Source organism: Chenopodium quinoa, unplaced genomic scaffold, assembly GCF_001683475.1.
Source record: "Chenopodium quinoa cultivar QQ74 unplaced genomic scaffold, ASM168347v1, whole genome shotgun sequence".
Taxonomy (NCBI): Eukaryota; Viridiplantae; Streptophyta; class Magnoliopsida; order Caryophyllales; family Amaranthaceae; genus Chenopodium; species Chenopodium quinoa.
In genome coordinates, this window is record NW_018742205.1 from 6,229,179 (window position 1) to 6,244,540 (window position 15,362).

Here is a 15,362-nt window from a genome sequence, read left to right on the forward strand (position 1 = left end):
GTATTCTATTTTATGTAGATGAATTTTACTTTTAATTTTTTTATGTACATAATAATGTTTAATATATACTTTTAATTTAGATTTAGTCTAAGAAAATATTGTAATTTGTCATGTTGAAAAAACTCTCGTGGTCTACATTAACTATATTTAAGAAGAATAAGTAAACAAAATTATTAGATAGCAAAGATGGCATGACTTCTTATTCATTTCCCAATGGACCCAAGTTCAATTCTTGACAAATACAATTTTTAATTGACGTGTACCGTTCATATTTCTAATTGGGTGATGTGGCATTCTAATGGTGGAAGAAAGGGGTGACACGTAGAGTGTATCCTTGATTAGGAACGGTACGATTTTTAATATATAGTATAGATGAAGGGTGACACATAGCGTTAGCACGTTGTCCTTATGGGTTTTAATAATATTATAGATTAGATGCTACATTACCAATTTATTTTCCACCCTCATTTATGGGATGTGCCTCTCTTTCTACTTATATCCCTACCTTTTTAAAAGTATCACTTAACTTATATAAATAGTGTTGAGACAAATATATCCCTCAAAAAGTTCATTTATATAAATACCCTTATATTTTTGCTTTTAATAAGCATGATGTAGTAGTTAAGGAAGGCCAAAGACTTGGTTTAATTGCCTGAAAAAATTAGCATTTAAGTTGCTTGTGTTAATTTGTTTGCTTTTTTTTTTTTTTTAAGTTGAAATTGTAACGCTTGATTATGTAGGCTAGGGTGACCAACCCTTTTGTGTACCAAGAGCTGAGGTAATATGGATGTGTTTTTATATACTACATATGCACCTTTAAATTGTTATAATTTCTTGCAGAAAGTTTTTGTATATCCTTCCATTTGATTCACATGATTGTATTCTATAATTAAATATTTAACCATAACTATTATTTGTTATAGATTAAAGCCAATTAATTTGTATAGTTAGATCTCTAAGTCAACCTTGACCATATGATAAATTGAACAAAAACTTTTGTATACATCCGATGTACATTAATATTACTGTACATCAAGGTAACTTTTATTGAATTTAGGTTAACTTTTAGAATTTTTTGGGTAACTTTTGTCAATAAAGCATAAATAACAAAAATAACTTTTATTTATATCAGGATAACTTATATATACAAGGTAACTTTCATTCATTACAGGGTTACTTTTAATCATTTTAAGGATACTTTATAGTGGATGTACAATATTTTATTGTACATTCGATTTTTTTAAAATATGGTATATCCGATTTTTTTTTTTTTGTTTGTCTAAATTGAATTATATTAGTAAAAGTAACTATAAAAATTTTGTTTTGTATTAGTAAAAGTAAGAGAGACTGATGTCGTAGAGAGAGAATGGCCTGGTGTCATGGTGAAGAATTTTTTTTTTTTGATCAGTGGTGGGATAAAGATATGATCATCAAAATGCTAATGAGCAAAAGAAGTGAGAAAGTGAGTAGAAGGAGAATAAGGAAGGGTTTTTTTTTTTTTATCATTGTTGGCAATGCTATTTAGTATGTGTTTAAAAGCCTATCTAACAAGCTTTCGGTATTAGAGCAAGCTTTTACAATTCGAACATAACAACTAAACATTTACGCGCAACGCGCTCGTAGACCCGTAGTATTACAAAATATTTAAGTAGAAAGAGAGGCACAACTCATAAATGAAGTATTCCATCATCCTCTCCCCACCTCATCAAGTGCAAAACTAAATTCATCACCCATTTGGATGTTCACCGTCGCCTAATACAAGTGGCACAGATTTCGTACACTTGATTATTTAAAGTAGTGTTTTAGTATCTAGAAAGTCGATGTGGGATAATTCAATTGACAATTGTATCGACATATGCTACCTTTCAAGCAAGTTTCAACTATCCCCTCAAAAAAATAAATAAAAAAAGAAAAAGAAGCAAGTTTTAACTAAGCCGGAATATAGATGCGGACTTGTCGAACATAAATTTTTACTTTCTTCTCTCATTAATTGTTTGAGCCTTTCTTTCTAATAATGTTTTACGAAGTATATATAGGATTTATGATTTAAAACTCGTAGAAATCAAAAAGTATAACAGTATTGCTTCAAAAACTAAAGTTTCACTATTGTTTATAGTTGTAACCCTTTGATTAATGCACAACGTTTACCACTAATAACTTAAATTATCTATTATTATTACAAATTATAGAAATGTTGACATGTAGAGAAACTTTCATGCTATTCTCATACATAGTCACATTTTTGTAAATATACTGGTTAAAAAATACAATCACAACATTTTGTATTCCGTTTATATATTGTGCAAATACCAAAATTTATGTTACGAGACTTTTGACTAATAAGAAATGGGAAAAAAGTGTTAGGCTTAAGCTAGAGGTAAAATAAATAATACCCCTTCTGTTCTGAAATATTTGCATCAAATTTATTTTAATACAAGAAAAAATTGTAAGAAACCACCTTTTATAACACATTTTTTGTGAAAAAACACCTTATAAATAACAATCGATTTTCAGGCATTAACCTGCACGTGAGATGCACGTGTTCCGACAAATCCCCCCTTTCTTAATTTTCCCCCTCTTTTTCCCTCCAATTGAACCCCCTCTCTCCAATTCAACTTTCTCTCTCATCTCTTCTTCCAACCAAGCCCCAATTACTCTCCATTGAAAAAGGAAACTCCATTGTTGAGCTTAAATGCGAACCTAATTTTGTGGCTAGTTATTTAAGTGGTTTTAATTAATGGTTGCTTGTTAATTTTGTTGGGTTTCAATTTTTCATAAATTAGGGTTTGTAATTGGAAATTAGGGTTATTATTTTGGGTCTTATTTATGCCCACCAATGTGTTTAGGATGGAATTAGCAATAATTTTGAGTGGCTAATGTGTTTAGGATGCCCACCAATGTGGTCTTTGATCCAATGTTATCTTTTTAATGTATGTGCTTGCAATATTGGGCTTCAATGGAGGAAGGAGGTGAGGAGGTGGGGTGGGGTTTTTGGGTGGATGGGGGTGAATTAATGGGGGTGGAATTTGCATGGGAGTAGATTTATTGGGTGAGATGGTGTTGATGAAGGTGGTAGTGAATTGGTGGTGGCGGTAAGATGGTGTTGGTGGGGGTGGCAGTGAAGTGGTGTAGGTGAGGGAAAGAGGAAAAAAATATAAAGGAAGGTGGTTTTATGAGATCACGTGACCCACACGTGCAAAGTCAACGCCAGAAAATCAAGTCAAACACCGGAAACTGGGTTAAGGTGTTGCTTCGCAAAAAAAGTGGTTTAAGGTGCTTTCACAAGAAAATTTTTATAAAGTGTTTTTTCACAAAAAAAAAAAAAAAAGGTTTTATAAAAGGTGGTTTTTGACAATTTTTCTTAATACAATAATACTACTCATATAATAAGTGTGACTACATTTTTAATAGTAATTAAATATTACAGAGTATTGTGTAATATGTTATTGGATTAATCTCAATATATGTTTAGATAGTATGCTTTTTATATGTGTGGTTAATACATAATACTCATAGTATATATATACTTCGTATAAAATATCAGACTTGTATATTGACAAGTATGTCAATCGATCAAACTGTTATGATTATTTAGAAACGAAGGGACCTCATGATTATATGCATTGAACAATATATATTACTAAGGTTAATATATATATATATATATTTTCGCCAAGTGTCGATAGGTTTTATTGTGACACATATGATGCTAAGTAAGCGAATTTTGGATAGAATTGCTAAGATAAAAATGTTGTATAAAGTTTTATTATCGATATACTTCTAATGTTTCATATACACAAAATTAATCATAACTTTTAATAAATATCCTATAACTCGGTTCTATTTCCATCATAAATTTCGTTTTAAAAAGTTTTTTGAAATAAGATCAATTTATAATATATTTAATTTATTTAAAAAATTAATAGAGAATTAGTAAAAAATAATTAAGTTTTAATCCGTAAAAATAATTTTAGTTTGGTAAAATAATTTTAGTTCGATAAAATGATTTAAGTTTAATAAAAATTCAATAATAACATAGATATCTATCTACAAACAAAGCTACAAAAATTACACACCGGTTAGTCATTTGTGGTTCAGAGAAGTGTAGAGGACCTTTCCATCTACATAAGCGCAATATGCATCACAGCTCAATAACAAGGAAGTGTACTGTTGAATATAAACATGTTTTTGTTAGTGATAAAACGTGAATGTGGGACATTGAATGTATGCTACTTAAGAGTCTTAGAAGCATCAAAAACTGATCTGACCAACCCGATTCAATTTGATCCGAAAAAAATTTATTACATATTTCAACTCCTATGGGCACAATAATTTAGCATAACTCAACTTTGAAATAACCCGACATCACCGAACCTGACCCAAGTACCCAAATTGACACCTCTTTTAAAAAAAACACCCATACAAAACTAATATATCAAGAAATCATTCCACAAAGCTTGGAACCAAGTTAAGTCATTTTAATTCTTCAACAAAATGGGTCGAATATATGAATAGTTTCTCTGTTCTTTCTTAATTGCAACATTAAGAGTTTAAACAGCTTGCTAATGCATATTTAAAATTATTAATATCAAATTATGTTTAGTGTATATTATAATAGCCTGGGTTTATATTTGTAAAGTATATACCAACCACCATTGTTGAACACGTCCATCTTCTTCTCTTTTATATTCTTCCTTTCCCAGAAATAAATTAAATATGCTATCGAGAGAAAAAGAGAGTGATAGAGAGAAAAGCCTCTCGAGCGAGGAAAATGATCTCCTCCAGAGATCGAATAAAAAATTTAAACGGACTCAATCTACACAAGAACAAATTGGCAATGGAAATGGAATCCAATATGAGGAAGATGCCACAATGGAAGAAGTATCCTTTGTTGCTGAGATAGTGGGATGTCAATTTAGAGAGAATAGAGAGAATAGAGTTGTTGCCTTATATTAGAGTATGCACAAGTGTATATATACAACCTAAGAGATTAGGATTAGGGCTTTACATATTAGCCCGTAAACTATACATGACATACGGGCTCAACATGGGAGCTGGAGATCGAAGCCAAAAATCAATTTCCTACAGTCAAATGGCAAGAGGCTTCGATAGAATTGTGAATCCTTTGTATGAAGGAATCATTCATGAGGAAGATCCGGCCTCGAATGATGATGTGTCTTTAGATTGCGATTCAGATGATGAAAGTTGTCAATTATCTATTTGACAAAAGAGGAGAAGATGAGGCTGCGACGCCCATGGAAAAATGCAATCATAATCAAACTCTTTGATAGGATATTGAGTTATGAAGTTTTAATCAAGAGACTGAAATTGAAATGGTGTTTGAAGGGTGAAATTGCACTGACTGATGTCGGACATGCTTATCATGTAGTCAGGTTTAATAATTTGGAAGATTATGAGTATGTGATGACAGAGGGACCATGGATGATTGGAGATAGTTATCTAACTATTCGAAAATGGGTGCCAAATTTTGTCTCAGATGAGGAACCCATTAAGAAGCTTACGACATGGGTGCGTATTCCCCAGCTCTCGGTGGAGTACTTTGACAGAGAGTTTTTGTTCAAAATAGGCTCGAAAATTGGTAAAGTTATCAAAATTAATAAAAACACTGAATCTAAGGATAGAGGACAATATGTTCGATTCTGTATTAAGGTCGACCTTACCAAACCTCTTTTGTGAAAATTTAGATTGAATGGCAGAGTTTGGCGAATCCAATATGAAGGTTTAAGGATGATTTGCTTTAAGTGTGGCTGCCTAGGGCATAAGGAAGATGAGTGTCAAAAGTTTGATTCTAATAAGGAACAGGAGACTAATGGTGGTACTTTGAACAAGGTTGACAAAGGCATCTTCGATAAGAGTCAAGTTCAGGGGAATAGAACAGAGGTCAAAGACAAGTATGGTGCGTGGATGTTAGTTCAGAAACCTGCTAGGATGTACACTCCTAAGAACAAAGGAGAAGGCAATAAGAAAGTCCATGAACCTAACAAGGTCAAACAAGGTGACCAAGGTCAACTGATCAAAGGTAGAAATACACCAAAACAGAACTTGAATCAAAGTTTGAGTGGTAAAAATGGAGGTTCAAGGTTTAATGTCTTGGACACTGAAGAAGACATGGTGGCGAAGGAAATAGGGAATAACCAAGAGGCGGTGGTCAACGTTGGGAATAAGTCTTACTTAAGGAAGATGCCAACTGGCAAGGGAAACAGTTCGATTGACAAGGAGGAAATTACCACTAGTAGAAAAAATCAAATAGGCACCCCCCCTTTAGCACCGGTTCTTGAAAACCGGTGCCAAAAGAAATGGGCAGGAGGAGTTGGCACCGGTTCCAACCAAAACCGGTGCCAACCTTTAAAAAAAAAAAAACAAAGAAAGCAATAGAGTTGGCACCGGTTCGCCTTAAACCGGTGCCATTTAAAAAAAAAATCCTGGTTTAAGGCGCGTCTTCTTCTTCATTTTCTTGCTCTTTCCTCTTCGTTCTCATCTGATCTGCCTCTCTCTCTCCTCCATTGTAGCGTACTCGAATTTCTCCATTGAAGGGGCTTCTGAGCTTTCCTAGCACTCCGTCTCTCTCCTTCGATCTCCTTCTCCATAACCGTCACTTTCCCTTTCCTTTCTTCTCTCTTTCGATCTCCTTCTCCTTCTCTCTTTCTACAATATTGGAGGTTAGGGTTTCTAGGTGCGTCTATTTGAATCAATTCTATGTGCGTGCGTCTTCAACAACAACAAATTCGATCAAATTCGAACCAAAAATCAGAAATTCGAGGTTAGGGTTTCTGGGTTATTTAGCTTTGCGTTATATTGTAGCAGTTCTGAGCTTTCTCCTCCATTGAAACAACTGCCTTACTTGGCACTCAACCTAATTCCGTCAATTTCTTCCCAGAAAAGTGGCGTAAAATTGCAACCAGTTAAAAGTTTGTGTGTTGCTTTGCTTGCTGCAATGTTGGTATCTTTATTTCGTTATCCTTTGCTCAAGTTTTTAGATTTTGATGAATGTGGGATTTCTGATTTTGTTGATAATTTTTGGAATTTAGTTGATAATTTTTTAATCTGAAATGTATGCTATACTTGATTTTTAAACTATGGTTTTTGCATTGATTGTATGATTTGTATCCTTTGATAATCGTTGTTGCTAATTAATTGGAAACATGAACTTAAAGTGAGGATTTTAATGGAAGATTGAGGCAGGTTTTCTGGAAAAGATTGACATTGCATTTGACTTCTGAGGTTGATGAATATTGCAAAATTACTGAATGGAGTATTGCTTTGCATCACCTTTGGGTAGGGTTAGTGTTTGATGGTTAAACTCCTGAGTATCCGAGAACGGGTTTTGGTACAAGTGTGCCACATTTGATACTGACCTACTATAGAAATTGGCCACTGCCCAGTTAGTTAAGCATTGGGTATTTGGGTCAGACACTGCTTTCTTTAGACTAGGACTTAGTCGAGAATACATTAAGATATATGACACAATATCGATATGAACCTGCCTGCATTGCTGAGTACAACATGGAAAATATTGCGTTTTACTTGGCACTCTTAAGATTTACTAGTCTAGCACTAATAAGGATAACTGTGATAATAATGTTTGTTGGCTATTCACTATTTGTATGGAGCTGATTTACACCTATTGCTTCGTGGTTGTCTGTTGATGACGGCTGTTCCCGAGCTTTTCTGTTGCTGATTTACCTTAGTAGTAGATATCTTGTGTACGGAGTTTTCCTCCTAAATCACTATGCCCGCCTAGTACATCTTTTTATGGTAATATATAGTCAATATTTTCATCAACAATTATAATTAGGTTAATTTTATGATTTTGTTTTTAAAATTTTGAAGTAATGCAATTTTTTAAAAACAATTTTTTTTATCCCACCTGTCAGTTGATCATCTCAAATATATTGATGGCAGAAATATTAAAGATCTGATATGCTTGGTGGTTTTGGGCAATTCTAGAACTGCACAGCATACGGATTTTTCCGGCTGCAGAATTTCTATATTTATCATATGGTAAAGGATACTGGTGAAGGTATGGTAACTGTTCTTTCTAGTTACTTCGTATATGATTTTTGTTTTTTTTTTCTTTCAATTTGTTGTTTTGGTTTTTGAAAAGTGAGATATATCCAGGATACTAGTAGGAATTCAAAGTGAAATTAGTGAAATACAGGTTTTGCTTCATTAGGAGTCCAATGACTTTTTGGTACTGCCTACTCAACAAATTGTCTTTGTCATTCATGTCCTTACTTCACCTTGCACTGCTATCTAAAGTTGAGTTGCAAATGATGAAAGCTGGCTAAATAAAAGTCTACATGCCTAAAACATGCCCTTATTTATACAAATTAGAGTTATATGTTGGTCACCGCAACCAATAAAGAAAATCAAAGTAAGCTTTTCACAATAATATAAAACTGAATCCGTAAAGGGAATATAATGTTGTTAAGGCGTTAATGTATACAAGAAGTTGCTCAAATTTGTGGACATATACTTTGTATAAATTTGCTCAAATCCGTAAAGGGAATCTACACTACTTTATCTTATTTTTAATGGTGATATTACAATACTAGGTCATCTTCACAGAGCTTAGTAGGAAAGAGGCACAACAGCAGCTTGATGAGATGAAGCGTGCCCTTATATTGTCGTCTAGCATGAAGTCCAAGGGTGATCATTCATCATATTCCCATGAAAGTTTTATCCATTCAGATTCTAGGTTGTCAGCCTGTGATCCTGGACAACCCTACTCACAATATTCAAGCCCCTTGTTGGGACTTCAAACAGGTATTTTACTTCACTCGACTGTGATTTAATTGACATACCCTATACATTTTTCTTTTCCTCCATTTTCATCATAGTGACATGATTTGTTTTCATGGATTTTGCTCCATTTAAGATTTTGGGACAGGCTCTTGGATTGGTCCTCCTGGACATGCTTCGCTGCCAAACCCTGCCAACGTGAGTTCAAAGGCCTGGATCATGCTTAACAAGTCTTTACTCTGATTTTCTCTTTTATGCTCGAGTTGGAAACTAACCTAATTTTTCCTTAATACAGGCAATTAAAGGATATACAGGGGTGGAGCATTCTGTCGCATTAGCGGCAATGCAGCCTCGTCCTTACAACAATGTGAGTAGAGAGGTTCATGCATCTGTGGGTCTTCTTTTCTTTTATATTTTTCAATACATGGTTTGGCTTTATTTGAGGTGGTTGGGGGTTCCTTTAGTGTTTGGGATAGCGTTTAATATGAGCTCCGTTCTAACTATACATACATCTTTTTAGCTTCCTATCATTGATTTTGTGTTCTGCCTTACCAGTCCATGTTACTGGAAGATCACTTTTATGAAGGATAGGCTTTTCATTGTGGAAACCAACTTTGAAACTTTGGAAACCACTTGCTGGAATATGACCCTCTAACTTGTAAAATATTCTCTCTTGAATTTTTATACTTGTTATCACCTTTTTTCCCCTAAGTAACCAAACGTGCCCAAAATTCATTACATGTTTTATTGACTAAATGCATAATTACTTGTGTGCATTTATGATTATTTCTGTGAATTTTCCACGTTTCTTACCCACCCAAAAAATATACTAGTATGTATTTTTGTTACCTGTATGTATTCCAATTTCGACTCTGCAACAATATATAAAAATGATATTCACTGTTGATGCAGGTAGATACCAGATATGAAAGCGCTGGATTTTCTGGCAGAATAGAAGCACCAGCAGGGTCCTACTCCTTTCCTGGAAGTTTGAATCCAATGCCTCCCAGGGATTGTTATCCTGGGACACATTCAAGTTACAGCAATCCTAGTCTCGAGGATGGAGGTCCCAGAACATACTCAAGTTATGGAAATCCTATTCCTGGGAATAATTACACTCAGCGTGACAGTGAAAACTATTTACATCACTGTTATACTCATTTAAACCTGTAAACTACCGTAGTTGGCCGCAGCCTGTTATTTAGCAAAGCGTAGATTATCATGCAACCAAATCTGGGAGGTGAAAACACCTAGAAATTAAAAAGATCAAATTATTTGGGAAAGTCAGGGATTCCTGAATTCTTGCATGTAATTATCATTGTGGACCTATGTGATTATGTCAGCCTTTAGGCAACTCAGGCCCTTAGCAGTGAAAAAGGTAGACATGTTATTTTCAGCATTGAACTTGAATTGACTATGTTTCTTATGTATATCTATATTTGCAGTTTCGCGAACCCCATATTCAAGGCCTCAGGGAAGTTACCCTGCTGATGTGCGGCATCCTGGATATGCACTATACCATCTTCCTAATTCTTGGGAATCGAGGTAATACTTAATTTTGCAGATCATGGAGACTGATGTGTAAATGTTGTGTGGACAAGTCTTTTTAACTCTTTACTTATGCGCCATTTGATCCTTTTTGTTCTTCCTATTTTGACCTTTTTTGTCTCGCAAAAAGATTTCAAATGGAAAGAACGAAAAGGATCCGTTGTAGTATTGTAAATTGTTAGTGACATATCTTGCCTAGTATTAATTGTATAGTCTGAATGTTTGTTACACATTTTGATGTACACATTGTGAACATATACTCATCAACCTAATTTAAATTTGTGGTAAACTTGCCTAATTATCCCAAATCATAGCCTCTTTCAGCAATCTCAGCTCACAATGTAAATCAGCTCATACCCAAAATAACTATGTTTCATAACAATCGTCCTAGTTGTTTAGTTGTCTTTTAATAAGAAACAACTAATAGTAACAGAAACTTGCAGAGACATGAGCAAAATTACATAAAGCAATAGTGAAAACCCTAGAAAGCTCATTATAGACAAACCAAGTACTTCTAGAAACTTAAAGGATCACTAGGGAAGAAAAGAGTATAATTGTTACTTCATCAAACCAACATTGCTAATTTGTTGTATAATCTAAACATTTTCTATGCTTCCCTTCCATTTCTCATTAATTTTTGCTACATACGGAAAGCGCTTCTAGAATGTTGGCAGGTAAATATGATATTTGTTTATTTTGACCCCCCTAATTTATCTTTTTTTTTTTTCGTGAATCCTTGGTTGATGAGGCTTGCTTTTATTTATTTTTTATCTTTCTTGGATGTATCTTCATTTGTTTGGAAATGGTTTTGTTTCAATGTTTCATATATAGGTTTAGCCTTGTATTTGATTGCTGGCTGGTTCTTCTAGTTCAGGCTGCTGTTTTGGGCTGGATTAGGTTTGTGTTGCTGGCTGGTGCCTGGTCTTGATGGTGCTGGCCTGGTCTGTTATTGCTGGCCAAGTTTCTGTCTCGTGGTGTAGTGCTGTTTTATTTTCTGGCTGTTGGTGCTATTTCTTTTGCTTGCTGCTGGTTCTGCTTGCCTTTGTGTTATTTGCTTGCTGTTGCTGTTGTTATTGGCAACTTGTGTTCCTGTGTGTTGTTGCAGTCCTGCTAGTTGCTTGTTGGTCTCTGGTTTGCTGCATGTGAGGCTGCTGGGTGCATGCTGCTGTTTTTGCTGCTTTTCCTTGCCAGTTGGTGCTGTAATGCTCTGGCAGCTGCTGCGTTGATTTCTGCCTATGCAGTCAAGTCTTATTTTGTTTATATTGGTGTTTGGCTGTTTACCTATTTTGCCGGCATACAGTTTTAATATTCTTGCATATTGATGCGACAGAGCTGCTGTTTTCCTATTTTGTTTTGAAAGTTAACAGAAAAAATGAAAATATGTAACTTTATATATATGTTAATGTTTATATATCAATTTAAGTGAAAAAAATGCAAAAAAAAATAAAAATTTATTTTTTTATTTTTTTGGGGTATTTTTGGCACCGGTTTTGATCAGAACCGGTGCCAAAAGGTTTTTAAAAATTTTTTTTACACTTTTTGCACCGGTTCTTGCTGCCTTAAGTGGGGTTTTTTGCACCGGTTCTTTCTTTGAACCGGTGCCAATGGTATTGAAAATAAAAAAAAAACGCGCCATAGTAGTTGGCACCGGTTTTGAACCGGTGCCAAATTTTCATGGATTTGGCATCCCTCAAATACCCAACGGTTCAAAACCGGTGCCATAGGGGGGGTTTGAACCGGTGCCTTTTTATCTCTTTCGTCTAGTGTACAGACGATGTTGAGAAATATATGGAAAAAAAATCAAATGGAAGAAGATTTTGTGGAAGGTGATAATTCTGAAATGAATTTGGAAATAAATGATAACGAAGATGCTATGATTGAGGACGGAAATCTTGAAGATTTGGAAGAGAATATTTTGAATAAGGATACTCATGTAGATATGGTAAATGATAAGCTATTGAACAATAACAATATCTTAGGAGATATTGCCAAGGACGAGAGTCGGGGAAATATTATCTTACCAAATTTGAATAATAAAAAATTAGGAAAAGATAATAGAATCCCTTTGACCAATAGGAATAGATTTTTTAATACTTCCAAGCCTAATTTCAAAAAATCAGAGTTGGCTTCCCCATATTCTAAGCTAATTGGAAGTAGGAGAAAGGAAAATCGAAATAGTGCAATTCCAGTAAGCCCTCATCATGAATCCAAATCAAGTGCCAGTGATAATGGAGTTGCGGATTCCTCGAGCTTCGAGATGTTTGTGGATTACCTGACAGAAGGGCCGTACTTGATAGTGGTACATCCATTGGCAAACAAGGCATCGATTCAGTTGGACACCTACATTCAACCGGAACACGATCCTCCGAGCATGATGGCGAATTTTACTCTGCCAATAGAGATCGAGGGGGCAATAAAATCCCTTCGACAAGCATTCCTAAGCTTGATGTCTGACGTTCCATTTAACGTATGTGATAAGTACCCAAACTTTCCAAGTTTTAGTATGTCCATAAAAAGTTTAAGTATGAATGTTCAAGGAGTTGGTAATAAGTTGTATATCATTAAGGAACTTGTGCAAATTAATGATTCGACAATTTTAGTGTTGTTTGAAACTCATATGAGTGGTGCGAATGCACTGCAAATTTGCAATAAAATTGGCTTCTCAGGCCAACGTCGCGTGGAGGCTCAAGGATTTAGTGGTGGAATTTGGCTATTTTGGAGGATAGAAAAAATCTCTGATTTTGTGTATGGAGAACACGCCCAACATTTGACTGTAGAACTCAAGAAAGCGGGTGAAGATCCTTGACTATTCTCGACTATTTATGCTAGCTCGGAAAGTAGTTTGAGAAGTGAATTGTAGAGTGAGTTAGAGAGAATTCAAGATGCTTACACTGGCCCGTGGCTCTTAGCGGGTGACTAATAAAACAATGAATATGGGTGATAGGAATGGCAATGGAGGTTCGGAAATGCAACAAAGGTGCAAAGAGTTTGCTAACTGGGTGGAGAATAACGAGCTAATTGATCTTGGCTGTTCCGGCCCAGCTCATACATGGTTTCGAGGCTTGACCCCTGCTACTTTCACGAGTGCAAGACTTGATAAGGGCCTTGCAAATGAAGCGTGGAGATTGAGGTTTGATGAGGGTGCGGTTCGAAATTTGCCAAAGCTAACTTCAGACCACTGCCCAATATTGATTAGTACTTTGGGTTTTGCTCCAATCCCGAAGATTTTGAAGCCCTTCCGTTTCCAAGCTGCGTGGCTTACGCAGCAAAAATTCAGTGACTTTGTCTACTCGAACTAGCGGAGTGATGTCCCAATTGTTCCTTTTTTGAGCGAGTTTGCGGAGAAATTAGAGAGGTGGAATAAGGAAGAATTTTACAAAATTTTCCGCAAAAAATAAGAATTATGGGCGAGGCTTGAGGGTAGTCAAGTCGAATTATCGAAAGGCAGACAAAATTCACCTTGTTACCCTCGAAGCTGAATTAAAGAAGCAGATGAGGGATGTGCTCAATGCCGAGGAACTTTTATGGTTCCAAAAATTGAGAGTCGATGCCATTTGTGATGGAGATAGGAATACAAGGTACTTTCATCTCTCGACTGTCATTCGAAGAAGAAGAAATCGTATCGAAACCCTTAAAACTGATGGAGGAGAGTGGGTGATAGATCCAAATCAAGTCCAGCAATTAGTCCTTTCATACTGGAAAAATCTTTTTCAAGAAGAGGTGCAAGGTCATGTAAGTACGCGGCTATTATATGACTATTTTCCAGAAATATCCAATTCGGATTTGGAGACTTTATCTTAACCTTTCAGTGGCAGTGAAGTGCAATTGGCTTTGAAGAGTATGAAACATTATAAAGCGCCTGGTCTGGATGGGTTTCAACCCATTTTCTATCAAAAAATTTGGGAGATTGTTAATCTGAGTCTTGTTTACATGGTGAAGGATGTGTTAGAGGGGAGAGAATTCCCTAAGGGCTTGAATGATGCTTTTTTTGTCTTAATCCCAAAAGTTGAAACTCCGGAGACAGCCAAGCAATTCCGGCCGATTGGGTTGTGTAATATAACCTAATGCATTGTGGTCGCGCATTCTAAGAGCGAAGTATTGTGATAATAGATGTGATCATGATATGTTTCGTGAGAAATCAAATAATGCTTCGAGTACTTGGAAGGGAATCTTGAGTACCATCGATATAGTGAGAAAAGGGGTGAATATGGAAGTTCGCAATGGTTCTCGAACCTTCTTTTGGCACCATAGATGGGTGACTTCGCAGCCTCTACTCGAGCTTGCCAAAAGAGAACCCCTTGTGGCTATTCAAGACATGACCGTGAAGGAAATGGGAGATAGTAATACGGGTTGGAAGCTTGAGCTATTTGCGGATTATTTCTCGGAGCAAATTTAATTTTTGGGTGAGATTGCGGCTCATTACGTGATAGATGATGATGAGACAGTGGATGAAATTTATTGGAAAGGCACCCCATCGGGAGGCTTTTTTATAAAATCTGCTATAGCTATAATTCGTGAGGATTAGGAAGTGGATACACATGGCTTTCAAGGCTGGAATTATATCTGGAGATTACCAGTTCCGCAACGTATTCAATTCTTTTTGTGGTTGGCCACTCAAGATAGATTGATGACGAATAGAAACAAGTTCATTCGATAACTGACGGAAGACCTTAGATGCCTTGCGTGTGGTGCTACAGAGGAAACAACAAAGCATATTGTGCGTGAGTGCCCTACTGCAAGAGTTGTTGGTGGAAGCTAGGAGTCCGAGACAATGCAAATGCTGAAGTGCCACCTTTTGCGAATTAACTACTAGAGAATATTGCGAGTGGGGGTTCAGCTAAAGGTGAAGAAAGGCTGAGGGTGTTTGCGGTTACTTGTTGGTGGCTTTGGAGATGGAGAAACGGGAGATCTTTTAATTCGGAGCCTAACATCCCTGTTGACCAGATTAGCTTTATATTTGCAAGGGTCGGCTTAATTAAACAAGCTATGGAAAGCAGAGTTATGTTGGTATAGCAAGAAGGGAAGCGCAAGCGTGAACTGGTTTATATTCG

The 15,362-nt window shown here is 35.8% G+C and overlaps 1 protein-coding gene across 1 annotated transcript; it reads left to right on the forward strand.

Moving 5' to 3' along the window:
* The first annotated feature begins 8,019 nt into the window (after positions 1–8,019).
* LOC110725874 lies at positions 8,020–9,453 on the forward strand. The gene is made up of 4 exons (XM_021905341.1): positions 8,020–8,041; positions 8,577–8,787; positions 8,900–8,961; positions 9,059–9,453. Exons 2-4 carry the CDS (start codon positions 8,628–8,630, stop codon positions 9,281–9,283), a joined length of 447 nt encoding a protein of 148 aa, XP_021761033.1. The 5' UTR covers positions 8,020–8,041; positions 8,577–8,627; the 3' UTR covers positions 9,284–9,453.
* The last annotated feature ends 5,909 nt before the right edge of the window (positions 9,454–15,362 follow it).